This window comes from Macaca thibetana, chromosome 3 (assembly GCF_024542745.1).
Source record: "Macaca thibetana thibetana isolate TM-01 chromosome 3, ASM2454274v1, whole genome shotgun sequence".
Classification (NCBI taxonomy): domain Eukaryota; kingdom Metazoa; phylum Chordata; class Mammalia; order Primates; family Cercopithecidae; genus Macaca; species Macaca thibetana.
Genome location: NC_065580.1, coordinates 147,542,350 through 147,569,166, shown reverse-complemented (window position 1 = coordinate 147,569,166; position 26,817 = coordinate 147,542,350). Strand labels below are relative to the sequence as shown.

Here is a 26,817-nt window from a genome sequence, read left to right as displayed (position 1 = left end):
AGTGTTGAGGCCGGGCGCGGTGGCTCAAGCCTGTAATCCCAGCACTTTGGGAGGCCGAGACAGGTGGATCACGAGGTCAGGAGAGGGAGACCATCCTGGCTAACACGGTGAAACCCCGTCTCTACTAAAAAATACAAAAAACTAGCCAGGCGAGGTGGCGGGCGCCTGTAGTCCCAGCTACTGGGGAGGCTGAGGCAGGAGAATGGCGTAAACCCGGGAGGCGGAGCTTGCAGTGAGCTGAGATCTGGCCACTGCACTCCAGCCTGGACGACAGAGCCAGACTCCGTCTCAAAAAAAAAAAAAAAAAAAAGAAAATTATGTGTTGAACAGCTATTATATTTTCTTGGTACAAAATATTGAAAACATTCAAAAAGTATCCAGTGGCTAGCTCGCATGGTAGTGGGTACCTGTAATCCCAGCTACTCTGGAGGCTGAGGCAGGAGAAGTGCTCGAACCTGGGGGGTGGAGATTACAGTGAGCTGAGGTCATGTCACTGCACTCCAGCCTGGGTGACACAGCGAGCCTCTATCTCAAAAAAAAAAAAAAAAAAAAAAAAGTATTCAGTGGCAAGCCTCTGCCATGTTCTTGTTCTTCTCCAGCATAAGGCCATTGTTATTTTCTTGTTTATCTTTTATATGTATGTAGTTTTTTGAGACAGGGTATCATTCCGTCACCCAGGCTAGAGTGCAGTGCGCGATCATAGCTCACTGTAGCCTCTGCCTCCCAGGCTCAAGTGATCCTCCTGCCTCAGCCTCCTTAGTAGCTGGGACTATAGCACACCCCACCACGCCTGGAAAATTTTTGTATTTTTTTTTGCAGAGACGGGGTTTTACCATGTTGCCCAGGCTGGTCTCAAATTCCTGGGCTCAAGCAATCCACCCGCCTTTGCCTCCCAAAGTGCTGGGATTCCAGGCGTGAGCCACGGCAGCCGGCCAGACTTCTTTTGTGCAAAAATGAATTAACGCAGCCATGCAGGTTTTGACTTTTCTGCACATGGTGGCATAGCATACTTATAATACGCCTCTTGTATCTCTCTTCGGCAATGCCTTTTTGGTGATCTTTTATGTTAATATAGGAAACGATGTGTTTTTTCCGTCTTACACAGGCTCCATTGTATGGATAGACTGTAACATTTAACCTGTTATACCGAACTTTTAATCCAGTGGTCTGAGTTCAGTAGAATGACTTGCGTAGCATTTAGTTGGATGGTTACTGTTCTGGAATGATATTATTTTTTTTTGTTCTTTCTCCTAATATTTATTGAAAACATATTATTGGGCCAGTGGAAAAAACAGAACAAAGTAGAAAACAGTCGTGTGCCTTTCTGGAGCCTGCATTCCAGTGGAGGGGAAAAGACACTAGAGAAGCTGGTAGAAAGATGCAGGATCTCAGCTGGTGGTGGTCTGTGGAGGAGGAGAGCACCAGGAGGAGCGGCCGGGAGCCAGGGCTCAGGTGACATTCCAGTGAAGACTCGAACAAATGAAAAGGGGGCAGGCCACGTGGGCATCTAGGGGTGCGGTGTTCTTGAAGAGGGCTGTGCAGAGGCCCTGAGGTGGGAGTGTGGCTCCCGTCGTGGGAGGTTTTGAGGCAGTGATGTGGAGAAACAGATGCCTCCTGCACCCCTGTCCTGCCCAGGCAGTGTCTGGGACCCACGTGCCCGTAGGAAGGTGGTTGCTGTCTGTGGGGGGGCATCACAGTGTGACGAGGGTTTGCTGCTGCGTGGGCCTTTGGGCTTTCGGATGGGGCTGGAGAGAAGTGGTGGAGCAGCCAGGCCTGAGACCACACCATTCCTGGGTCCCTTTCCGTGGGGTAAGAGTGACCTTCCTTCTGCTTGGAAGAGTGTGAGTGGCATCGTCTGCCATGTGGCCAAGGTGTCATGGAGCGGCCCAGTCTCTTGGTGAGAGGGACTGGTGCCCTGTGTGAGTCCTCTGACCTGGGCTTACTCTGGTCTTGGGACCAGAGAGCCTGAGCTCCAGCTCAGTGGCCTCAGGCTGGGTGCAGCAGGTACAGCCTCGGGCAGGTGGCTCCTGCGGAACCTGACCCAGGGCCAGGTGCGACACAGCATGGCATTAGTCCCCTGTCTTTAGGAAAACACCAGCTGCTCCTCCCGTGTTCTGGGGACATGCATCCCTCCCAACCTCGCGGCCCCACCTTTCCACACAATTACGTTGCGTCAGCCAGAAAAATCTGGCTGATATGACGCCCTCTTGCCCTTGTGACTTTGCAGTTGTGAATGCCGATTGTCCTTTGGTTTGTAGCACTGAGGTTTTGCTGTCTAATGTATTTTTATTCCTATTTCTGCATTCTATTCGCAAAACAAGCCCTGTAGAGACAGCCTGTGTCGCTTGGGTTGTGTTCCCCGCCTGCCACAGGGCTCTGGCTGGAGCCCCAGCCTCAGCAGTTTTGGACTGTGCTCCCAGGCCCTGTGGATTTCTATTCTTTGGAAGCTTGAGGTGTCTTGTTTGTTAATTAGTTTGATGGCTGTTGCCGTTTCATTCATTTTCCACCTCGGAGTCCTCTGGATCTCCAGTTTTTCAGACTCAGTGAAACTGGCACTATCTGCCGTTAGCCCCAAAATAGCCGTGGCTTGGGCTGGAGCTGCTCTCGCCTCGGAAAGAAAGCAGTGGGCCGGACTCCCCACAGCCCTCTGCCGCTCTGCGTGCAGCTGGGCTTGAGTCAAAATTCAGCTGCAGAAAAAACAAAGACTTTCTTCCCCTTGAAAACCCACCAGTTAGAATTAAAAAGGTTTCACAGCTGAAGCTCGCGTTTGCAGCAGCAGATGTCACAGGCTCCACTGCAGTTGGAGCTGTCACTGCCCTGTCATTGCCGAGCTGAGGCTCCTGAGGCCTCTGAATGCCTTCCACTTTGTAGTCGGCGAAGCGCGGGTTTCAGAATGGACTGTCGGGAGTTGTTCTTAGGCCATAATGATACTTGGCACGGCTCCTCCTGGTTACGAGCACTTAGCTAATCCCCAGAGCACCCTCGGTAAACATCTCTGAGTAGCTTTAACCACACACAGGTCAGGAGGCTTCTGGAAAATAAACACTCTTCCTGCCAGTTGGAGGTGTTGGGGCTCTGGTCTTGGATTTGATATGTGGCGAAGGCTGCAATTGTTTACTAAGCCTTCGTGATTCAACAGCTCTTCAAGAACTTTCCCCTGTTCTTGTAGGAGCTCATGACAGGCAGTGGTGGTGGAGCTCCGGCCCTCTCTTCCCACAGGCGCAAGCCCTGTTCCTGAGTCCCAGGGCTTCTCGAGAGGTGTCTGCCCTCCTCTTCCAGACACCCTCTGCCCTGTGTCCCGGGGCCCTGGGCCTGTGCTGTGCTGTGCTGAGGAGAGACTGCAGGGGACCGGCTCCCCACTTCTCCCAGATGGGCAGCGCCTTCCGTGTCGGGAGCTTGCTGTGCTGCTTTTCACTTCTCCGTCTCTCAGTTTTTGCGGGTTCTTACGCATGTGAGGCGTGGACTCACGGTGGGGAACTCAAATCATAACATGAAGGGGAAGAGCCCTCTAAGTGCTGTGATTTGTTCTGTCATCGCCCCTTCCTGATCACGGTGACCTGTACTCCGGGAGCGACCACGGTGACCTGCACTGCCGGAGCGGCCACGGTGACCTGCACTCCCGGAGTGGTGAGTGGAGCAGGCCTGCCCACAGCCGTGTTCCCATTGCCTTGTTATTACTGACTTCTATTTTTAAAATATTGTATTAGTACTGTTTGGAAGATGTTCCAGTATATATCAAATTATCAAAAGTCCATAGCCTTGTCTTACACAGTAGCCAAAGCCACTTAGGCAGTTTCAGGTGTTTGAGTTTCCAGAATTCTTGTGATGACATTTGTAGGATTCTTCTTTTAGACTTGGACCAAATTCTGTAACCCAATATTTGTCCTTCAGATTGACAGAGAGCAGCAGGCAGTGTTTTCTCCGTCACGGGTGTGGTGGGTGGCATCCTGGTGGCATAAAGCATTGCCTTTGGTAACTTGCCCGGAAGGCTGTAGGGTTATTTTCCACTTAGATTTTCCCCGATTTCTTTTCTTTTCTTTTCTTTTTTCTTTTCTTTTCTTTTCTTTTTTGAGATGGAGTCTTGCTCTTGTCGCGCAGGCCAGAGTGCAATAGCGTGCTCTCAGCTCACTGCAACCTCCGCCTCCTGGGTTCAAGCAATTCTCCTGCCTCAGCCTCCTGAGTAGGTGGGATTACAGGAACCTGCCACCACACCCGGCTAATTTTATGTGTTTTTAGTAGAGACAGGATTTCACCATGTTGGCCAGGCTGGTCTCGAACTCCTGACCTCAGGTGAACTGCCTGGCACAGCCTCCCAAAGTGCTGGCATTATAGGCGTGAACCGCCGCGCCCGGCCTCCGCTCTCTATGCAGATGGTCGGTAGTTCCAGAAGTAGTTGTGTGTAAGAATCACCAGGGAACTTGTGTGCAGCCCCTGAGCCCCGCTTTCAGGGGTCTTGATTCAGTGGGGTGGGATGGGGTGGGGTGGGGCGGGGTGGTGCAGGCTGGACTTGCCGCAGATGACTCTTGTGCAGGTGGTCCATGCCGTTAGGCCGACCTCATGACGCCACACACTGTGAAACCATGCGTCCATGATCCTTGCAACACACGCCGTGAAACCATGCGCCCACTCCCCTCACCACACACACACACACACACACACACACACACTCGCTGTGAAACCATGCGCCCACTCCCCTCACCCCACACTCACACACACACACTCGCCGTGAAACCATGCGCCCACTCCCCTCACCACACACACACACACACACTCGCCGTGAAACCATGCGCCCATTCCCCTCACCCACACACACACACACACACACACACACACACACACACACTCGCCGTGAAACCATGCGCCCACTCCCCTCACCACACACACACACACACACACTCGCCGTGAAACCATGTGCCCACTCCCCTCACCACACACACACACACACACACACACACGCCGTGAAACCATGCGCCCCCACTCCCCACACACACACACACACACACACACACACACTCGCCGTGAAACCATGCGCCCCCACTCCCCCACCACACACACACACACACACACTCGCCGTGAAACCATGTGCCCACTCCCCTCACCACACACACACACACACTCGCCGTGAAACCATGCGCCCACTCCCCTCACCACACACACACACACACTCGCCATGAAACCATGCGCCCACTCCCCTCACCACACACACACACACACTCGCCGTGAAACCATGCGCCTACTCCCCTCACCGCACACACACACTCGCCGTGAAACCATGTGCCCACTCCCCTCACCACACACACACACACACACACACACACTCGCTGTGAAACCATGTGCCCACTCCCCTCACCACACACACACACACACACTCGCCGTGAAACCATGTGCCCACTCCCCTCACCACACACACACACACACACACACGCAGTGAAACCATGTGCCCACTCCCCTCACCACACACACACACACTCGCCGTGAAACCATGCGCCCACTCCCCTCACCACACACACACACACACACACACACACACACGCAGTGAAACCATGTGCCCACTCCCCTCACCACACACACACACACTCGCCGTGAAACCATGTGCCCACTCCCCTCACCACACACACACACACACACACACACACGCCGTGAAACCATGTGCCCACTCCCCTCACCACACACACACACGCCGTGAAACCATGCGCCCACTCCCCTCACCACACACACACACACACACACACACGCAGTGAAACCATGCGCCCACTCCCCTCACCACACACACACACACACGCAGTGAAACCATGCGCCCACTCCCCTCACCACACACACACACACGCCGTGAAACCATGCGCCCACTCCCCTCACCACACACACACACACGCCGTGAAAACATGCGCCCACTCCCCTCACCACACACACACACACGCCGTGAAACCATGCGCCCACTCCCCTCACCACACACACACACACACTCGCCATGAAACCATGTGCCCACTCCCCTCACCACACACACACACACACACACACACTCACCGTGAAACCATGCGCCCACTCCCCTCACCACACACACACACACACTCGCCGTGAAACCATGCGCCCACTCCCCTCACCACACACACACACACACACACGCACACACACACTCGCCGTGAAACCATGCGCCCACTCCCCTCACCACACACACACACACACACACACACTCGCCGTGAAACCATGCGCCCACTCCCCTCACCACACACACACACACACACACACACACACACTCGCCGTGAAACCATGCGCCCACTCCCCTCACCACACACACACACACACACACTCTCGCCGTGAAACCATGCGCCCACTCCCCTCACCACACACACACACACACACTCTCGCCGTGAAACCATGTGCCCACTCCCCTCCTCACCACACACACACACACACTCGCCGTGAAACCATGCACCCACTCCCCTCACCACACACACACACACTCGCCGTGAAACCATGCGCCCACTCCCCTCACCACACACACACACACACACTCGCCGTGAAACCATGCGCCCACTCCCCTCACCACACACACACACACTCGCCGTGAAACCATGCGCCCCCACTCCCCTCACCACACACACACACACACTCGCCATGAAACCATGCGCCCACTCCCCTCACCACACACACACACACACACACACACACGCAGTGAAACCATGTGCCCACTCCCCTCACCACACACACACACACGCAGTGAAACCATGTGCCCACTCCCCTCACCACACACACACACACACACACGCAGTGAAACCATGTGCCCACTCCCCTCACACACACACACACACACACACACACGCCGTGAAACCATGCTCCCGCTGTCCTGGCTAGAGCCGAGCACATCCTTGTGTGTCCTGTGCTTTTTGCTGTCTGCGGCAACTGCCTGACCACCTTTTTGCCCAGCATCAGCTTTAATGGGTGTTCCGTGCTCCGTGTTATGGCTATGAGGACTTGCTGATTTTTTTTTTTTTATTGTTGAGCTTTTTTATAAATTAAAAACTATGAGATGGAGAAAGTTAGTTGGTTCAGCCACTGTGGAAAACAGTCTGTGGTGGTTCTCAGAAAAGCCAAAAATGGAATGCTCCATCAGTGCCACTTCTGTGTATCCACCCGAGATGATTAAAAGCAGCGTTTTGAACAGACATTGGCACACCCATGTTAGTAGCAGCTTTATTCACAATAGCCAAAAGGTGAAAGCAGCCCGGGTGTCCACCGACAGGCGAATGGATACGTGTGAAGCCACGCAATGGAGTATTACTCAGCCTTCAAAAGGAAGGAGAGTCTGCCACATGCTGTAACGTGGATGAGCCTTGAGGACATAATGCCAAGTAGAATAAGCCCGTCACAGAGAAATGCTGTGCGGCGGCTCCACCCGTGTGGCTGGAGTGATCGCATTCTTAGAGACGGAAGGTAGCATGGAGGTGGCCGGGGCTGGGAGCAGAGGGACTACAGGAGTTCCTGTTTAATGGGACAAGGTTTCGGTTTTGCCAAATTAAGAGTTCTGGGGATGGATGTGGTGCTGGTTGCCCAATAATGGGAATATGCTTAACACGACATAACTGGGGACTTAAAAATGGTTAAGATGGTATATTTTATGTTAAGTGTATTTTAGCACAATTAAAAACATCCTTACATGGTGGCAGGATGATGCCACCTTGGCCAGGCGTGGTCCCTGTCTTGGGTTTCCTCGGGATACCCTCTTGGAAGAGCATGGCAGGTCGGGGCTGAGGACCCCCCTTTGCTTGCTCTCTTAGCCTCATCCTTTTGGAAGGTCTGGTGTTCCTGAGGTAGCAAAGCTTTTTGCCAGGTCACAGAAGCCCCACGCTAGAGGAGCGGCTCTCCGGCTCCCAGGCTACTTCTCCGCGCAAGCCTCTCTGAGAGCTCGCAGTCCACCCCTGTGGCCTCTTCCACGTGCCCAGAGCCTCCTGGGCTCCTCCTCCCCACCCCAGCTGGTTCAAGGGTATGTCCTTTACTCCAGATGATGGCCTCCGTCCTTCTCCATGGACTGCTGTTAATGTGAGAAGAGGGCGCCGGGATGCTTCCTGTACAGTTCAGGAGGTGACCTCCTGCCCGGTTTGATCAGATTCCACCTTATTCTTGACGGGACCTCCCTCGTGGCCTCAGAAATGTCCACGTGTTGGCAAAACCACCTCGTCTTTTCTTTTTCTCATATGGAGCGCTCTGAAACCATTGCCTTAAACCCCTTCTGTTTCACTAACTAAAGCTTACACTTCATCCCCAGAGAGCACATTTTCTTTTATTTATTTACCGTTTATGTATTTTATACATAATATTTTACATATTTACGGGGTACCTGTGATATTTTCTTACACGCATAGAATGTGGAGCGGGCAAGTGCAGGGTATTTGGGGTGACCATCACTTTGAGTATTTGTCATTTCCATGTATTGGGAGAAGTTCTGCTTTTCTTCTAGCTACTTTGAATTGTACAAGACATTGTTAGCTCTAGTCACCCCACTCTTCTGTGGAGCAACTGAATCTATGCCTTTCATCGCACTGTACGTTCGCACCCGTTAACTCACCTCTCTCCATCTGGCCTTCCACTCACCCAGCCCTGCCCGTCCACTATACCTCTCATTCTACTCTCTGCCTTTGGGAGGGGAATTTCCACAGCTCCCATGAGTGAAGACATGTAGAGTTTCTTTCTGTTCCTGGGGATTTCACCTGATGTGGTGACTTCCCATTCCAGCTACGTTGTTACAAATTACAGCCTCCCTCCCTCCCTCCCTCCCTTTTCTTTCTTTCTTTCTTTCCTTCCTTCCTTCCTTCCTTCCTTCCTTCCTTCCTTCCTTCCTTCCTTCCTTTTTTTCTTTTTTTTTTTCTTTTCTTTTCTTTTCTTTTCTTTTCTTTTCTTTTCTTTTCTTTCTTTCTTTCTTTCTTTCTTTCTTTCTCTCTCTCTTTCTCTCTTTCTCTCTTTCTTTTTCTCTCTTTCTCTCTCTCTCTCTCTCTCTCTCTCTTTCTCTCTCTCTCTTGCTTGCTTGTCTTGCTTTGTTGCTAGGTTGGAGTGCAGTGGTGTGATCTTGGCTCACTGCAATCTCTGACTCTCTGGTTCAAGCAATTCTCCTGCCTCAGCCTCCTGAGTAACTGGGATTACAGGCATGTGCCACCATGCCCAGGTAATTTTTGTATTTTTAGTAGAGATGGGGTTTCACCATGTTGGCCAGGCTGGTCTTGAACTCCTGACCTCAGGTGATCCACCCTCCTCGGCCTCCCAGAGTGCTGGGATTACAGGCGTGAGCCACCGCGCCCATAGCTCTTGTTGTTTCTTTTGGTCGGATGGCATTCCATTGTGTGCACATCCGCATTTCTTTATCCATTCCTCTGTCACTGGACACAGGTTAATTCCGCAGCGTTGCCGTCTTTGCTGCGATAAATATGGGAGTGCAGGTATCTTTTTGATACAGTGATTTCCTTTGAGTAAATACCCCGTTGTGGGATTGCTGGATCATAGAGTGTCGTTCTGTTTTCAGCTTTTTGAGAAATCTCCATTCTGGGTTCCATAGTGGTGGTACTAATTTACATTCCCTCCAACAGCAGCTGAGAGTTGCCGTTCCTCTGCATCCTCACCAGCATCTGTGTGTGTGTTTGGTCTTTTTCATAGCCATTTGAAGCTGGGGTAAGGTGGTTTTGATTTACATTTCCCCGATGATTAGTGATGTTGAGCATTTTTTCATACACCTGTTGGCCATTTGCATGTCGTCCTTTGAGAAATGTGTCCTTTGCCTACTTTTTCATGGGACTATTTACGTTTTTCAATTGTTGTTATTTGAGTTCTTTTTGAGTTGTATTTTGGATGTTAGTCCCTTACTGGCCGAACAGTTGACAGATATTTTCCCGCATTCAGGAGGCTGTCTCTTCAGTCTCTTGTTTTCTTGGATGGGCAGAAGCTTATTACTTTGATATAGTCCTGTTTGTCTATTTTTGTTTTTGTTGCCTGTGCTTTTGAGGTCTTAGCTATAAAAACTTTGCTTAGACCAATGAGTGTTTTCCTTGTTTTCTTTAGTAATTTTATATTTTCGGGTCTGAGGTTTTAGCCTGTAATCGATCTCCAGTTGGTGTTTGTATATGGGGAGCACATTTTCTTTTGATGACACTGCCGAACCAAGGGTATACTTTTAACATGTTGGTTGATGATTGTACTTGAAGCGTGTTCTCCTCATGTCCACGGCGACATCCAGACACCGCCTCCAGGGTGCATGTCCTCTCCTGGCCTCGCAATGCCAGTGTGAAAATGGGCTTGGATTGCACACCCTTAAAACATCCTCCCTGTCCCTTCCACGTCCATCAAGTTAACAGTGCAGGGGTTGTCAGGTAACAGTGCACTATGCCTGTGCCCTGGGGTTTTGGAAATGAGCCTTAGGAAGCCCAGCGAAGCAGGTAGAGGGTTCAGCCTGGAGGGGTCAGGGCTGGGGCTGAGACCCAGGTTTTCTCCCGCGGGTCCATCTCCTTTTCCTTTAAGGATTTCCTGGCCTTCCCTCTGTCTCTTCAAGTAGAGTAGACTGGTCCCATGTGACGTTCTTGAACGCTGTCATCGAGCTCACTGTGCTTGTGCTTTTGAGTGGAAGCTGAACCCTGGTCATGAGCAAGAATGGCCAGACAGTGCTCACGAGGCTTGGTTTAGCCAAAGTAGTGACTGCGGGTTTTTCAGTGCAAGAGGCTGTGAAGGGAGGAATTCCTCCTGGTGCCCCTGTGCCCTCCAGTGGCTTCTGCCCATGGGAGGTGTTGGGCACACCACCCCTGTGGTTGGAGGGCTCTGGAATAGCAAGCCCTGCAGCTTCAGTCCTCCCTGTGATAGAGGCCTGGTCGCATGGGGACTGAGAGGCGGCAACCAGGGATCTGGGGGCCTAGGGATGTGGCCAGCGAGTATCCAGGCTGAGAGCCCATCACGTGTCAGTGCTCTTGAGGGCTGGGGTCTGTGTGGGGCCATCCGCCGGAGGCGCCAGCCTTCTTCCTCAGGACGAGCCGAGCTCTCTGTTCCTGCCTGGGGCAGGACCAGCCCCAGGACACACCCCCTCAGGCAGGAGGAGCCACCCGGAAGCAGCCTCCTGCGGAGTCTGTGGGAATGTGGAGCCAGCCTGCTCCCTGGGTGGTTGAGATGGATGCCCCCAGGCTTCAGAGTACTCAGGTTTCTGATGTGGCCCATCCATGCCAGAATGAGGCGTTGACCCCAATGACATGAGACAGAGGCCTTCCTGGGTGTCGTCTGTGGGAGCCCAGCACTTCAGAAGAGGGCTGTGTCACTCTCACTTTCCAGTTTGTTTGAACCCGTCCCATTTCTCCCTCATTGCTAAATGGTTGTATTTATCATGGTCTTGGCGTCACTGGGAATTGCAGAGCGTGGTTAGCAGAGCCTGGCCCTCCGAGATCTTACCCAGCTCCCAGCTTTGCTGAGTGGGTTCGTGCTTTGGGGCAAGAAGCTTGTTTCTAAATCGGTGTCGGATGCTCCCGACTCTGCCTCCTGCTCTGTAGGCTGCAGGGAGGCTTCCCCACAGAGGGAGATAGCAGGCAGTGTGCCCTCTGGTGAGAGAGAGCCATCCCAGCTGGGAGAACCCTGGGGCCTGGTCCTGCCTGACAGATGCCTCTCCACTGGCCTCCTGCTGTTTCAGGTCCAGTGATGGGGCCCTGAGAGGTGTGAGGTGGGTGGTCTTGGCTGTGTAGGCGGAGCCTGTAGCCTGCCGCCTGTGACCACCCTACCTGCTGCTGGTTCTGGGCACAGGGGCTGGGGGGCGCCACTGCAGATGTGGACATACGCGATTTTTATTTATTTGTAAATAAATTCTTCCCACCGAGTTAGTGAAAATTTACAGGCCCTTTGACTAATGCAAAACAACTTAAATATCTCATTCAAATGTTTCAGAAAAAATATCTCTTGGCTTGGAAAGGTTTCCTTACTTTTTTTTTTTTTTTTTTTTTTTTGAGACAGAGTCTCGCTCTGTCACCCAGGTTGGAGCCCAGTGACCGGATCTCGGCTCACTGCAAGCTCCGCCTCCCGGGTTTACACCATTCTCCTGCCTCAGCCTCCCGAGTAGCTGGGACTACAGATGCACGCCACCTCGCCCGGCTAGTTTTTTGTATTTTTTTTTTTTTGAGACAGAGTCTCGCTCTGTCGCCCAGGCTGGAGTGATGGCAGGATCTCAGCTCACTGCAAGCTCCGCCTCCCAGGTTCCCGCCATTTTCCTGCCTCAGCCTCCCAAGTAGCTGGGACTACAGGCGCCGCCACCTCGCCCGGCTAATTTTTTGTATTTTTAGTAGAGACGGGGTTTCACCGTGTTAGGCAGGATGGTCTCGATCTCCTGACCTTGTGATCCACCCGTCTCGGCCTCCCAAAGTGCTGGGATTACAGGCGTGAGCCACCGCGCCCGGCCTAGTTTTTTGTATTTTTAGTAGAGATGGGGTTTCACCGTGTTAGCCACGATGGTCTCGATCTCCTGACCTCGTGATCCGCCCATCTCGGCCTCCCAGAGTGCTGGGATTACAGGCTTGAGCCACCGCGCCCAGCCTGGTTTCCTTACTTTTGTACTGATATTTTTAACTCCCCGAGGTTGGAAGCTTTGGGAAACTCTGGAGAGAATGGTAACGGCGTTCAAGGCCAGCTCCACCTTTCATCTCCCTCATAGAGTTCAGTTTCTCTTCCAAGACCTTTCAGTCATAAATGGTTTTTCCACGGAGCTGCTTTCTAACCCCGGTTTACCTGTGTGTGGGAGGACAGATGGGGTCTCCCTGGTGCCAGCTACTCCGTCTGCACCCATCGCTATCCCCACTAGACGCCCAGCAAGGGGCCCGTTCCTTGGGTGGGCAGAGGAGACCTCTCTGAGGGGACCTGGAAGAGAGAAGGCCATGGTGTACTCTGTGTGAAGAGGCTGTGGTCAGAGGGAGGGCTTAGGACTGACCTTGGGTGTGTGTGAGGGCTCAGGGCCTGGGCCAGGCTGCAGGACATCTGCTCACAGGCTCTTGGTAGCTTCGTTCCAGAGATGGAAGATGCCCCAGAAACTCAAAACTAATGCTGAGCAAGGCGGGCTCCAGTTGTCCTCCATGTCCTGCAAAACAGGCATGGGATGGTGAGGGGCGCGGGGGTGGCCAGAGGCTTTATAGGGAAGTGGCTCTTTCTCTGTGTTTGGAGGAGGAGCTGGGCGCTGGAAGCCCAGGGGAGGGGCTGTGTGAGCACTGGATGAGCTGATGCAGGGTTTCGGGGCCCCATGGGCAGGGTGCTAAGTGACAGGAAACGTCAGTGGCTGTCTCAGGGCAGAGGGCCGGGCCCAGCGCGTGAGGTTTGCAGCGTGCGCGTTTTAGTCAATAGGATGGCTTCTGTTAGGGGTCCGTGGTTGCAGTGTGCCTCTGCGTGGCTCTGGCTGACTCGCAGAGAGGAGTTCCCTGGCAAGCTGCTGGGAGGGTGTGCCCAGGATCCACCTGAGGCTGCTCTGGGGGCCTGGCTGACAGAGTGACTGGGACCTCTCCTTCCAGGGGTGCAGGTAGCCTCGTTGGCCAATGTTGGGGTCCCTGTTGCTCATTCAGTGGTGCAGTACCAGCTCCTTGAGTGGGGCTGGGCGGGGCTGTCACAGCATTGCCCGGCACCTGCTTTCTGTGTGGACCTACGCTTGGTCCATGACAGGTGAAGAGAAGAACGAGGATGGGGCCTTGGGCCCGGGCTCACATGCCACTTGCTCAGTCTAGCCAGGGAGCCTTGGCTTTGTGCCCCAGGTTGTGAGGCTGGGAACGCTCACACACCACTGGTGTAACTGCATGCCCGGCTCAGATCCTTGCTGCGTGCTCCGGAGTCCCAGCGCTGAGTTAGAAGACATGGCTCAGGCTGCTGCTCATCATTGCGGTGCACGTTGAACTTTGAAGTGGCTGTTTCACGTTGGAGTCTGAGTTTCCTCATTTAAAAAATGGAAACGGTGAACAACAGGGTTCCTCAGGCATTCGCTGAGACAATCTGCAATCGTTCTGGAAAGTAGGAAGCGCTACACCTGGGATCTCTGATTTTCCTCTTGTTGTTATGTGTGGGTCTTCTGGAGAGGTGAGGAAAGGAACCTAAAACTCTAAAACTCGCTGAGCACCTCCTCTGTGCCAGGTGCCTGGTGGGTGCTTTTTAAACATGATTTCATTTCCTCTGAAGAGCGACACTGTTAGGTAGTGTCTCTGTTTCTACAGGTGAAATAAAATCGGGGCTTACTAAGGCCGTCTCCCCGACATTGCATAGGGTGGGGGCTGTGGCTGACCCGTCGTAGTGAGTGCGTGCTGCCCTGGACCCGGGTCCGCAGAGTCTGCACGTCCTGGGTTCCAGAGCAGCAGCTACAGAGGTTCCTTTTGGCCGTGTTTGGTGTGCAGAATCAGGTTTACTCTGGGGGACAGCTGGAACTGAGTGTGCCTTCTTTATCCTGCAGGACTCCAGAAGACCTTTCCAGATTCGTGGTTGAGCTGCAGCAGAGGGAGCTTGCCTTGAAGGACAAGAACAGCGCTGTCACCAGCAGGTAGACCCGGCCGCCCAGGGCGCTTGTGGGATGTGTTTGCTTTGGAGAGCTGGGGCGAGTGAGAGTGTGTGCCCCCTGGCTCTCGGGGCACGGCGGTGCTTCACCGTGTGGGTGGCCCTGGTCTGGGATGGGAAGAGGCAGCAGGGATTTGAGGGAAGGGTTTGCCCCATGTTTCCACCATGTGCTGTGAGCCTCAGCTGAGGCACCACTGTCTGTCATTCTGACAATGTGCTAAACTGCCATGGGGTCTGGGGGTTGGCCTCCTGTTGTGGGGTCCCTCCTTGGATCAGGAGGGTTCTCGTCTTCCCAGCAGGGTGGGGCCTCATGTGGTCTTGGGAACCAGCCCATCCATCACTAGCGGGCCCACCCTGAGTCTTCATGTCAGTGTGAATGCAGGTGTGATTGGAAGCGGCTAACTATGAATAGCAAGAGACATGCCCGTCACTCAGGAAATCCCAAGGGCTTCAGGGAACCTGGGATGACAATCAGACATGTGTTTCTTCTTATCCCACACCCCGGCTCTTCTCTGGTTTCACTCGTGGCTGTGAGGGGCCATACCTCTGACATCACACACACAGGCAAAAAGGAGAAGCCTCTTTCTTGGATCTTTCTGCACAAGGAAGCCTTTCCTAGGACCCCCACTGCCAGCAAGTGCCCCTTATGCCTCCTTGGCTAAAAAGGGATCTTATGCCTTCCCCTGACCAGAAGATGGAGTTACCATGGGGGACTGAGCCCCGTCCGGTGGAACCCATGGGCCTGGTGGGCAGTGGGGCGGAGGGAAGGGCTGTGCAACGGGGCCGCAGGGGAGCTCTGTGCCCTGCACAGCTCACCAGGCCGTGGGTCTGTGTGGAGGGCCTGAAGCCCACCTGTTTGCCGTTGATGATCAAGCTCAGCCTCGTCCTCCTGTGGAGAGAGTGTTTTAATAATTTATTAATAGGCAGAAGGAGGTTTCTTATTTTGGGGGCTGATGTCACTTTGAAAATTGGCTTTTCGAAGCATCTGGGTGTGTTGGACATAATCATATCAATTTACTGAAAAACCTCAAATGATAAAGATTGCCTTTTGCTTTCAAAGCCACTGTCAGATGAAACAGGCATTAAAAGTGATTTGAAGTTAAAGCTTTCACATTTTACCAGGCGATCCTCATCATTTTACTTTGGAAATGAAACAGAATGAACTATTAAAGGAAAGGAAACTTGGCTATACTTTTCTCCCACCAAAGAGGGAGGTGCTTCCTGAAATTATTTGTCTTAAGAGCAGCAGCAGGCCCGTCTCTGTGTCCAGTGCCACACGGAAGGGAACGTTCCCATCTGCTGGCTGTCTGTGCTGCCTTCGCCGTGGTCACAGATGTGGATTGAGCCCATGGGGGAATTGGTTTGGGAGTGGGGTCTCTGCCTCAGGGAGCAGCCTCTACAGTGGGCAGGTGGTCCTCACAATCCCAGCCGTGGCTGGCCTCTCAGGACCTGTGGGCTCCCTCTTAGAGCTGGAGCGCCTGCCCTGGGGAAGGATGAGTCTTGGGGCACCCCCATGGAAGTGCTTGGTGCTCCGTCCTCTTCTGTGAAATGGGATCTTGGGGTTGAGACGAGGTCCTTAGTACTGCTCCGGTCTGGGAGGCCAAAGGGAGAAGCTGCCCTGAAATCCTGGGTTCTCACAGGTGTTTCCCAGCTGGGTTTCATGTGTGTGTCGGTGTGCTGGCTTCCGTCCCACCTGTGGCTTACTGCCCTGTGTGGGCTTCTTCAGCCAGGGTGCAGGCTTCAGATGGGGCTGGTCACACCCCTGCCACCCACTGCCAGGAGCGCTGGAGACGCTTCCCTGAGATGGGGCAGTGGAGAGGCGCGGGAGGCCTCTGGGCGTGAGGCTGGAGTTCCCGGTCCCTCTTGCCTGCAGGGCCTGGGGGGCGGCTGGTCTGCTCCTTGCTGGTCATGTGACTTGGGCAGGCACCTGGTCCTCTCTTCATCTCTGTGAACCGAAAGGTACTGGCAGTAACGACTGGGTTGCTGTCAGGTCTGAGCCTCCTGAGCCATGCCTGGGCACTAACCGTCCCCGGGTCTCAGTGTTGCTGCTTGCTGGTGGGTGGACACTTCCCGACCAAGGCTTTCTGGGGCCTGGTGACACTGAGTGCCTGGCCCTTTTGTGCACTTCCAGGCCCAGGAAGGAGGCATACCCTAGGACAGGCGGTGCTGGCGGTGGCCACTGAGGTGTGGATGAGTCCAGTTGTGGCCTCGGCGCTTGAGTTCTGGCCTGTTCCCTGGGCTGCTGCTCTCTTAGGTGGCGGGACACTGTGTTCGTCGTGGCCTGCCATGGCGGGGTCAGGGAGCCTTGCACGGTTGAACAGCTGAGCACATTTCTACAAGTCTCTTACAGGCAGTTGGACAGAAATTCAGATGAGCGTGAAGGAGACGGCATGCAGAAGATGTGAGGCCACGGTGAGCGTGAAGGAGACGGCATGCAGAAGATGTGAGGCCACGGTGGCCCAGATCCCCGAGGGCTTTGCCAGGCGGGCCTCAGTTTAAAGTCGCTTTTGTTTGTTTCTCATTGAATGTAGCTTGTAGTCACTGAAGAAAGAGCCCTGGTCCAGCTGAGGTCACGGGTCATGAGGGCAGCTTCCGGGCATTTTCCCTTGTCTCTACAGACCGGTGGGCATGTGCTCGTGGCGACGCGTGCTCTCCTCTGCGGTTTGTACCAAGTTGGCCGTGTCCATCTCTCCTTGGTAGTGAACGCTGTTTTTGCCATCTGAGGAGCTTCTCAGGGTGCGGCTCTGCTGCCCTGTTCCTCGCTAGCCCAGTGCACGGTGCTCCTTCTCCCGGGGCAGTGCGCTGTTCCTCACTGCCCAGTGCCTGGTGCTCCCTCTCCGGGGCAGTGCTCTGTTCCTCGCCCAGTGCCCGGTGCTCCCTCTCCGGGGCAGTGCCCTGTTCCTCGCTGCCCAGTGCCTGGTGCTTCCTCTCCCGGGGCAGTGCCCTGTTCCTTGCTAGCCTGGTGCCCTGTGCTCCCTCTCCGGGGCAGTGCCCTGTTCCTCGTCCAGTGCCCGGTGCTCCCTCTCCAGGGCAGTGCCCTGTTCCTGACTAGCCCAGTGCCCGATGCTCCCTCTCCGGGGCAGTGCTCTCTTCCTCACCCAGTGCCCGGTGCTTCCTCTCCCGGAGCAGTGCCCTGTTCCTTGCTAGCCTGGTGCCCGGTGCTCCCTCTCCGGGGCAGTGCCCTGTTCCTCGCTGCCCAGTGCCCGGTGCTGCCTCTTCAGGGCAGTGCCCTGTTCCTCGCTGCCCAGTGCCCGGTGCTGCCTCTCCGGGGCAGTGCCCTGTTCCTCGCTAGCCCGGTGCTCCCTCTCCGGGGCAGTGCCCTGTTCCTCACTAGCCCGGTGCCCGGTGCTGCCTCTCCGGGGCAGTGCCCTGTTCCTCGCTAGCCCGGTGCCCGGTGCTGCCTCTCCGGGGCAGTGCCCCGTTCCTCGCTGCCCAGTGCCCGGTGCTGCCTCTCCGGGGCAGTGCCCTGTTCCTCGCTAGCCCGGTGCCCAGTGCTCCCTCTCTGGGGCAGTGCCCTGTTCCTTGCTGCCCAGGGCTCGGTGCTCCCTCTCCAGGGCAGTGCCCTGTTCCTCGCTAGCCCGGTGCCTGGTGCTCCCGTCCGGGGCAGTGCCCTGTTCCTCGCTGCCCAGTGCCCGGTGCTCCCTCTCTGGGGCAGTGCTGCTGTGACGGTGCCGCTGGCGTGGCTCGTGTGGCAGCATCTCGGAATGCTGGTGCCTCAGGCCGAGCTTCTGAAGTGACGGCTGGGTCAGTCGTGTGCCTGTTTTCACGAGCTTGGCTTTTAGAAGATGAATGTTGCCTATCAGCCAGCGTAGCGTGCCTGTGAGCGGCCTGCATCGCGCAGTCTTGTCTCACTTCCCGGGCGTTGTGTAACCTCCTCCTCTGCTGATCTGATGTGCGGAACAGAGCGCCCTTCCCGCAGTCGCTGTCTTGGTGACTCGGTGTTCCTTTCACCAGTGTGACACATGTCCACGTCCGTGAAGCCAGAAGCCAGCAGGTACCTCGGCAGGTCCTGTGGGTCGGGCTTCTCTGCGGAGTTCCTGCCGTTGCTGCCTTTGTTTAAGTTTGCATCAGTTTCTCTCCATAGTTACTGCAGTAGCATTCCAGCCTGTTTCAGGGAGGAGCCCGGACTCTCCCACCCAGAAGAGTTCCGATGCAGGGAAGGCAGCCAAGGGAGGGTCTGATGGGAACTTGTGGTGAAAGCCGGTGCAGGAAACAGATCATCTGGCAGTGAGCAGATGCCGAGTCGGAAGCCATCCCCTGCCTCGTTTGAGGAAGATAGAATGACACCGTATCTCGGAGTTAGCTACTGGGCCACCAACCAGCCTGGAGCCAGAAGGAATTTTCCCAGCATCGAGCTACGGTGTTGGCCCCTTTTACTGGTGAAGCACAGTTCCAAACGCTGCTGTGAGCGGGACGGAAATTTCTTTCTGAATGTTTCTGCACTCTTAGGACTGGAGGCTGGAAGCCCTGCGGTGGCACTTGTGCTGCATCCTAGTCTTGGGACTGGAGTTTGTAGAGGCAAGAAGCTTCTGGAACTCTCAGTGCAGGACTTTGGTTTCCAGGGTTGCGAGGAGTCTGCTTGTTAGCTTTATGCGGGTGTGCTCAGGTGCTGCGCTGAAATTCCTGTCTCACAACAGAGAGTGTCTGTGGGGCCGCTTGAGGGTTCAGCGGGATGATGTTGATAACGCGCCTGGTGCAGCAGCTCTCGGCAGTCCCCGGGACGTGGTGCTGTGGCGAAGGGTCCAGGGCTGGCTTTGGAGCCGGGGCAGGCAGGGCTGTCAGTGGACAGCGGGGCAGCTTACAGGGCACTGGCCATAAGGCGCTCTAGGAGGGCAGGGTACCTGAGTGCATTTAGGCCTGGGAGTTGGGTCAGAACCACCAAACTCTGCCTCCTGTGTGTTTTTCCCTTCCTTTAGCCATGGACAGATGGGGCGTCATCGGTCACTGGTGTGAACAGAGCCTGTCAGAGCTCCTGGTCCTCTTTACCTTGGGGCAGGAGTTTCAAGGCAGTACGGGGGAGCCTGGCCTGGTTTGCACTGGAGCCTCAGTTTTAGCTCTTTGAATCTGAGAATGCACCTCCTCGTTGTGGGACTGAGGACAGGGCATGCAGTTCAGAATCCGTGGGTGGGTCTGGTATGCCCTCTGCTCACGCTTCACACAGGGTGCCCCGGGGCCGTCTTGTAGCCTCCCTTCCCTTTCCAGGCCCTCTTAGTCTTCTTGGCCTTTAGGGACCCAGGCACCCTGCTACCTGGCGTCCCCAGCTCTGCCGTCCCCAGCTCTGCTGTGGGTAGAGCCGGGACAGGAGGCTGTAGTCCTTTGTGGCCCAGCCCGTGACCATGCTGTCGTTTTTCAGATCTGGAGTGGAACAGGCCGACGTGCTCTGAGGGCTCTTGAAGAACAGGACCGGGAAGCTCTGGCGTGGGGCCGCGCTCTTGGCAGTTTCTTTGCTGTGCCGGAAATAAGGCCATGCTTTGGAGAGGGCTGGTGGCGGGAGCGGGGCCTCTCAGGACCCTGTGAGGGCTCCAGAGTTCAGGTTTCTCATCTGTAATCATGATGATGAATGACAATGGGGATGATGAGAGCAGTCAGTGTTTATCCCACATCTGCCCTCACCATGCGCTGTGCTGTGCTTCATGTGCAGCGTCTCACTTGAGCCTCACAGGCGCTCCCAGCCAGAAGCTCTCATGATTCCCTCTTTTACAGGGGAGGAACTTGAGTCCTGGGTTAAACAGCTGGGAGGTGGTGAAAGCAGGACGTGCGTCCAGGCCCGTGGGTCTCCAGAACTCTGGGGGATGTTTGCAGGTGGATCCTGGGTCCCTGCGGGACGCGTCGTGAGGCTGCCGCCTCGGCCTTTGGCCTTGCTTCTCTGCCTCAGCAGAGACCCTGGGCCGTGGATCCTGCCTGGTGCTGTTTTGCCTGTTTGAAGCCTCAGGTATCCTCGATGCTGACTTAAGTTAGAGCCGGCTGAGAGGTGCACAGAGGGGAGCCCTGAGGGGCGTGGATGCAGATGGAGCTCTTCGTATTGGGGTCTGCGCCGGCCTCCCCTGCCAGCACCCTGCGAACATCAGCTTTCCCAGCAGTGCACTCCAGCCCGGGCTCTGGTCGCTGCAGTTTCTTTTGAAGATCCCACTTTGCTGCCTCCAGGCAAAAGAACCCTTGGCCTGAAACCACCAGGCTGGCATGTCCTGGAGCACCTGGCCGCGTGGTGCTTCCGGGTGCCTGGGCCTGCCCTGTTTCATCTGCTCCTGCCATTGGGCCTGGGCAGCGTCAGGAGGAGGCAGGCCCTTGTCAAGCAGAAGGGACTCGAGAGGCATTGGGTGTGATGAGTGGGTATCACCGTGTTTTCTGTCACAGACGGTACTTTTCTGAGCCTCTTCCTGCCTCAGGTTTCTGTCACCTCCCAAGAGTGAGTGAAGATCAGTTTACTAGTTATGAGTCTTTCCTGCTGTTGGTCCCAGGCGAGGCCGTCCTCTCAAGGACGTAACAAGGCCTTATCACCTTGTCACTTGGCGTTTGAATTATGGTGCACTTGAGCCATCCAGAGACCAGCAAGGTACATGAGATCCACGGTGGCTGGGCTGTTCCCCCCTTGCACCTGAGGGGCCTCCCGCTGGAGAAGCCACCGCTGGTCCAGGCTCCGGGCCTGTATTTGCATTTGGCTCTGCCCGGGGTGGCTCTCCGAGCGAGTCTTTCTGGTGATGGTGACTCCTGTGAGGGGTTTTGAGGCTCAGTGCAGTCGCCTGTGTGGAGCCTGTGGACAGTGCTGGCTCAGGGTGCGGGTTTTTAGCTAGTCCTTGTCATCGCTGGCACCGTGTCCTGCTGTCACTTTTTGAGGTAACGGGGAAGTACAATTTCTGGGAGCCTAGGGCATAGCAGGGGTAAGTTTTCCAGGGGGCTCCGTGGGGCAGGATGTCTCCTGTGCGTGGCCAGTGGTGATGATCGAACGGGTTAGGCGGTGGCAGCGTCTGGGAGGTCAAGGTGATGGAATTTGCCATGGATTGGTGTGGCTGAGAGAGTGCATCGGGACGGCTGGTTCTGGCCTGCCCTTGAACTGACCATGGCCTCAGCCATGTGTTCCCAGCAAGTCTCATGCTCATCCTGACCGCCTGCTCTCAGTACAAGGGGACCCCTGGGGTTGCGGGTGATACGGGCAGAGGTCTTGTTGCGTCCGTTCAGCTTTGATGCCACTCGATGTAAATGGGCTTTGGCAGGAGGTGTGGAATCAGCCTGAGTCTAACGGGCTGTCTCCACGTGTTCCACGGTGGCAGCCCGCCATGCCTGTCTGGTCCAGGGCTGTGGTGGGGCACGCGCCGGGAGCTCTGGGTGGCACTGTGCCCTTTACCATGGGCTCCGTGGCAGCTAGGCGTGCTCCGGCTAGCAGCAGAGAAACTGCGTGATCTGTCTGTATCCTGCTCCTGTCCCTCGGCCCCTCATGCCTCCCACCTGCGGCTGGTCCCAAGAGTGTCTCCTGCAGCCCCGGACCACGCCTGGGACGCAGTGCACCTGCACCATAGAGGCCTCAGCCCCCGACCCAGCCCTGCACCAGGGGACAGCCTTTGAGGCTCCTGGTCTGTATCTGGAATGGGACCCTTGATGGCATGTGCTTCCCTGTGGTGGTTTCGGTGTAGACGCTGGCACGTGCCTGCCTTGTTCTTCGGCGAAGGCTGCTCGGGTTAGTTTGGTCAGCGCGGGCCCTTTGGAAAGCCGTCTGTCTCGTGAGTCAGTTTTCCGTCTGTAGGGTAGGCCCAGTGAGGAGGTTTTTGGGGGAATGTCAGGGACATCCCTGCACCTGGGGTCAGGCACCACACACTTGAACATGGGCCCCTCAGTGAGTCAGGTGCCCCAAAGCGCGCTGCCCAAGGTGACGGGAGCAGGCCCATTCTGTGCTCACAGCTGTGCGGTCCACCTGCAGGCCGGTGATGGCTGCCCCGGCGACCCTGGCCTGGTTGGTGGCCTCTGCCTGTCCTTTTGGTTCTCAGTCCCCCTCTCTTCTCCACTGGGACTTTAGCAGGAAAAGAGGACTTGGCGGCACCTGTCCCCGGAGCCAGGCCGTGTGGAGGGGCTGGGCCTTCCCCAGGCTGTCTTTGTGGCACCTGCCTGCAGTGCCCAGACTTGGACGTGAGATGGTGCTTGCGGCATGTGCAGCCGCCCGCTCCTCTGTGCTCAGCTTTGAACCTCCTTGTGGGGCCTCCTCAGCGGGGGTGGGTGGGTACTAGGCCTGTACATTTTGTGGCCAATTAGAGGGAGAGAGAGAAGAGGGGCATGGCATGGAGATGTCTGGGTGAGCGGGTGTCTGTCTCGGGGCCTCCCTGCCTCATGCGGTGCCTTCTTGTTCCTCCAGTCCTTTCCTGATCAGGGCTAGTGAAGTCCCGGGTTGGGGGATGTAGACCCCGGGTGCCCATCCTGCCAATGCCAGGTTCTCTGTGGCCCCCCAGTGTGGTCTGGGGACGTGTCTGAGGCACCATCATGTTTCAGGGTGCAGCTGACTGCTGGGCCTGAGATCAAGCCCCATCTCTCCTGAGAGGGGGTCCAGCCCATCCTGGCTCCAGGGGAAAGCCTGGGTCATCAGCAGGCATGGTCAGGTGTCCTGGCTGTGCCTCCCAGCATGCGGTGGTTGCCTGGCTTGGAGGGCCCCCCGCGGGGGTCACTGGCTGGCCCTGTAGGATGCAGGCAGGCTTTGGCAAGGCTGGCCCTGCTCTAGGTGGGTGTCTGACCCTGTTCCCTCCCCAGGCAGAGCCCTCAAGGCGAGCACACGCTCCTCCATGACTGGGCCGGGTCCATCGTGCGCTGCCACTGGGCTCTGGGGTCTGTCCGGGGCGCCTCCGCCTGCTGCTTCAGCCAGCTTGTGTTGCCTCTTTCAGCAAGATGAGCTGCCATTAATATTTCACACCCAGACTGTTTCCCTGCATGTTTTGCATTTCCATATTTAAAATGGCATTTACATATTCATGGATTTTTAAATAAGTTTTTATTGTTAAGGGATGTGGAAGTGGATGAAATGTGAAACTCCCCCTTTTATTCAAGCACTAGAAAAAAATTTCATCCCAAATGCAATCACTCCCTGAGTGCTTAGTTCTGTGGCAGTTGCCATAGGAGATTGTTCTGGAAGCTGGTGGGTCCCAGGGCCATGGAGCCGCCCTTTCTGGCATGCAGTGGTGTTTTCCACCCGAGGTTGGGCACAGAGGCCTGGTTGCTCCTTGGGGTTTCTTGGCGGGGGCCTGGCCTCGTGCTGGGATGCAGGGCCAGCTCCCACCCACACCCGTGGCTCTTCTTCTGGAGGAAATGTCTAAGGCAGACGAGGCTCTTCATCTTGGAAGTGGCTAAGGCTCCTTTTCTCCCTTCTCCCCGTCACTCGGTGTCCCTGCCCTGGTCGACCTCTTGCTCCTGGCTCTGCGGCTGCAGCTAGGGCCTCAGAGGGCCAGTCCGCCCTGGTGCACTGTCCAATTCTGAGGGGTGCCGGGTGGCACCAGCCCCCTTCAGCTTCAGGGTCCTTTGAGGGTCCTGTGTAAGAACGTGTGTGGGGCGGATGGGGGCTGCTGGAGGGGTGCTGGAGTCACTGTTTTACATTCAGGTACTGACGAATGTGGCTGAGCCTTTGCCTCTGGGACACTGGCCTGGGGAAGGCCCAGAGGAAGCCACCAAGGCTTGACAAGAGTGGGAGGCCCTGGGAGAGGTGTCTGCAGGGGCCCTCTGGGCTTGGAGGCTGTGGGTGATCTCGAGCCAAGCACAGGTCACCGAAGGATGCACGTCCTGCTGGGGAGTGGTTGAGGGCTTTGGAAGCCTGGCCACCTGGCGCGTGGCGTGCTCTGCTGCAGGGGAGCAGGGCAGGGACTGTGGGGGTCCAGATAATAGACCATAAAACAGGGAAACTGAGGCCCGTGGGGGGAAGAGACTTCACTCTGATGGAGTGAGCCTAGAGCACAGATTTTTCTGATCTCTATTGTTACTTACTTTTTAATATTTGTAGGCATAAAATTATTTTTTATCATCTCAGACCTAAATCGCCCACAAAACCTTAGCCTCGAGGGTCGGGGAAGTGCGGTTCGAGCTGCAGCTGGCCTCTTGATGCAGAGCCCCTCACACTGGCTCCTGCTGGAGCCATCTGGACCGGGGTCTCCCAGGGCCTGGCTTCCTCCCCCCATAGCCTTGAAGGAGGGCGGCGGGTATCCCCTGTGGCCGTGGAGTTCTCCGCAGTCTGCCTTTGGCCCCAGCCCCTGGCAGCTTCTCCCAGCATGGGTGTTGTATTTTCCATACTCTCAGCGTGCCGGGTCATGGGTAGTGCCTGGTTCCTCCTAAGACCAGAGGCAGGACACAGAGCTCAGGGCTGTGGCCCTGGGGGCATGGCAGGGAGAGTCACCCTCACTGCTGAGGGTGGGGGGCATCTCAGGGTGCAGCCTGGGTCTGGCAGCTCCCCCACCTTGGCAAGCCCTGGACTGCAGCCTGTGAGGGAGGGTGGTCCTGTGAGCTAGGGTGGGGTGGGGGTGCGGGGAGGGTGGTCCCATGGGTTGGCTGTGAGTACACCGCTGGCTCGGGGTTGGGCCATGTGCTCCCTGTGGCGGCCAGGGCTCAGGCTGTGGCCTTGGTGTGGGGCACTTCCTGGGGTTGGGCCCTCCTCACAGTCCTTGCCTTGTCTGGGTGGGCTGGCCACGTAGGAGGGTGAGGCTGAGGCAGCCTAGTCTGCTCATCCTCCTTGCCTCTGGGCTCGGTGCCGGGGCGTCTGCTGAGGAGGAGGACCGCCTGTCCTGCGGGGACCTTGGGCCTCTCCCATGCATGTTGACCCCAGCTGAGAGGTGTTCTCTTTGTCTCTCCTGCATTTCATCTGGAAAATCGGGCCCAGGACTCTTGCTTTACAAGAGGAGCGGAGAATTGAAGATTTTGGAAGTTCTGACATCAAGCAGGTGCTCAGGAATGGCGGCGTTGTTCACAGGAGTGGGGTCTGTGGTCCCTGTCTCTGGGTCCTGCTCCCTTGACCCCTGAGCCTTTCTTGTTTGTATTGGGGTCAGTTCTACCCTCAATGGGTGTCTTCGAAGGGTACATGCAGCCCGCCTGGGGGTGGGCAGAGGAGTGCTGGCCTTCCTCTCAGTGCTTGCTCAGCCCCTGGGTGTGGGGTTCTCAGAGTGAGGGGCTGCAGGCGATGGCGGTGGCGTGGTCTTGAGAGCGGGGGAGGCCCCATCTACTGCCTCCCCTTGGGCTGACTTCTAACAAGCCGAAAGTGTGCCTCTGGCTTTCATGCCCCCAGTCCCCACCTCTTGATGTGGTTTTCCTTCTGTTTTGTCAATAGGATCTGTTTTCAACCTCTCCATGCTGAAGTGCTTATCTCCCCAGGCCACTTGGTCTGGCGCCTGCCTTGCTGTGGTTCTGAGGACGCCTCACTTCATTAGGCTGAGTGGCTCTGGACTAAGTGCACCTGCAGAGGTGACAGCCCCGCTGCCAGCCTGCTGAGCACTGCCGCAGCCAGGACGGTGGCTGGGGAGCGCGTCCCCTGGGGCAGCAGATACGTCCTCTTCCTTTCTCCTTCCCTTTGGACCCTGTACGCACACCTGCATTCTCTCACCCTCTTTAGCAAGTTATAAAGAAGCTGGCGTTTCCTCCCACTCCCATGAAACCCTTTGTAACAGCAGTCTCAGCCCGTGGTCTCAGGGGCTGCCCGGTGGTGGTGAGAGCGCAGCGTGGGTGCAGCCCTGGTGAAGGGCCTGAGACTCACGGCTCTGCGCTCGGATCGTGGGCTGGCCTGCGCTGTCAGCATAGAAACACTCTGTGGACGGCAGCTGCCGTCATGGCCAGTGTTGTCTGGCCAGTGTCGTGTGGTCATCACGTAGTTACCCCATACTTCTGCCTCCTGCTTGGCTCCCCCTCTTTGGAGCCTCCAGGGCCAGAGGAGCACAGTTCAGAAACTGCTGGTCAGGAGACCTTTTCTGGAGAAGTTCCTGTTCTGGTTGTGGATCTGGCCCGTGTGGGAGCCTGAGGTGGCATCTTTGAGGTGACCCGGCACCACCGGGAAAGCTCCCTGTTTCCTGGCTGAGGTTTTCAGGCACTGCCATGGCACAAGCCTGTGTGCATCTGGGGCTAGAGGTGGCGTGTGCAAGCTGCAGAAGGGAAGGAGGAGACAATGTGGGCCCCTCACTTGCATGGGCCAAGCAGACCAGTAACATACCTGCCGCTCTGCGGCGTTTCTGTTAGAGAGCAGAAGATGCCTGATTTCAGCTCCCCAAATCAGAAAACGGCATCTGGAAGCCATACGCGTTTGAGAAGACGGTGACTGGGTCAGTCCTGTCCTTTGAAAGCAAACGT

The 26,817-nt window shown here is 55.9% G+C and overlaps 3 protein-coding genes across 9 annotated transcripts in view; 1 reads left to right on the top strand and 2 right to left on the bottom strand.

The window, feature by feature from the left end:
* NUDT1 (nudix hydrolase 1) overlaps nt 1-26,817 on the bottom strand; it is a 1,171,653-nt gene that overhangs the window by 95,716 nt on the left and 1,049,120 nt on the right. The window lies entirely within an intron of this gene.
* Nucleotides 1-26,817, top strand: part of MAD1L1 (mitotic arrest deficient 1 like 1) — a 423,851-nt gene that overhangs the window by 72,416 nt on the left and 324,618 nt on the right. For 5 of the 6 annotated variants that reach the window (XM_050784233.1, XM_050784234.1, XM_050784232.1 and 2 more), the window contains exon 11: nt 14,426-14,512. In XM_050784233.1, the coding sequence (XP_050640190.1) occupies nt 14,426-14,512 (87 nt within the window). Of the gene's footprint in view, nt 1-1,315; nt 1,453-14,425; nt 14,513-26,817 lie in introns of those variants that run through there. The other variant, XM_050784237.1, reaches the window with a different exon arrangement.
* CHST12 (carbohydrate sulfotransferase 12) overlaps nt 1-26,817 on the bottom strand; it is a 515,718-nt gene that overhangs the window by 338,412 nt on the left and 150,489 nt on the right. The gene's annotated exons all lie outside the window — the stretch shown is intronic.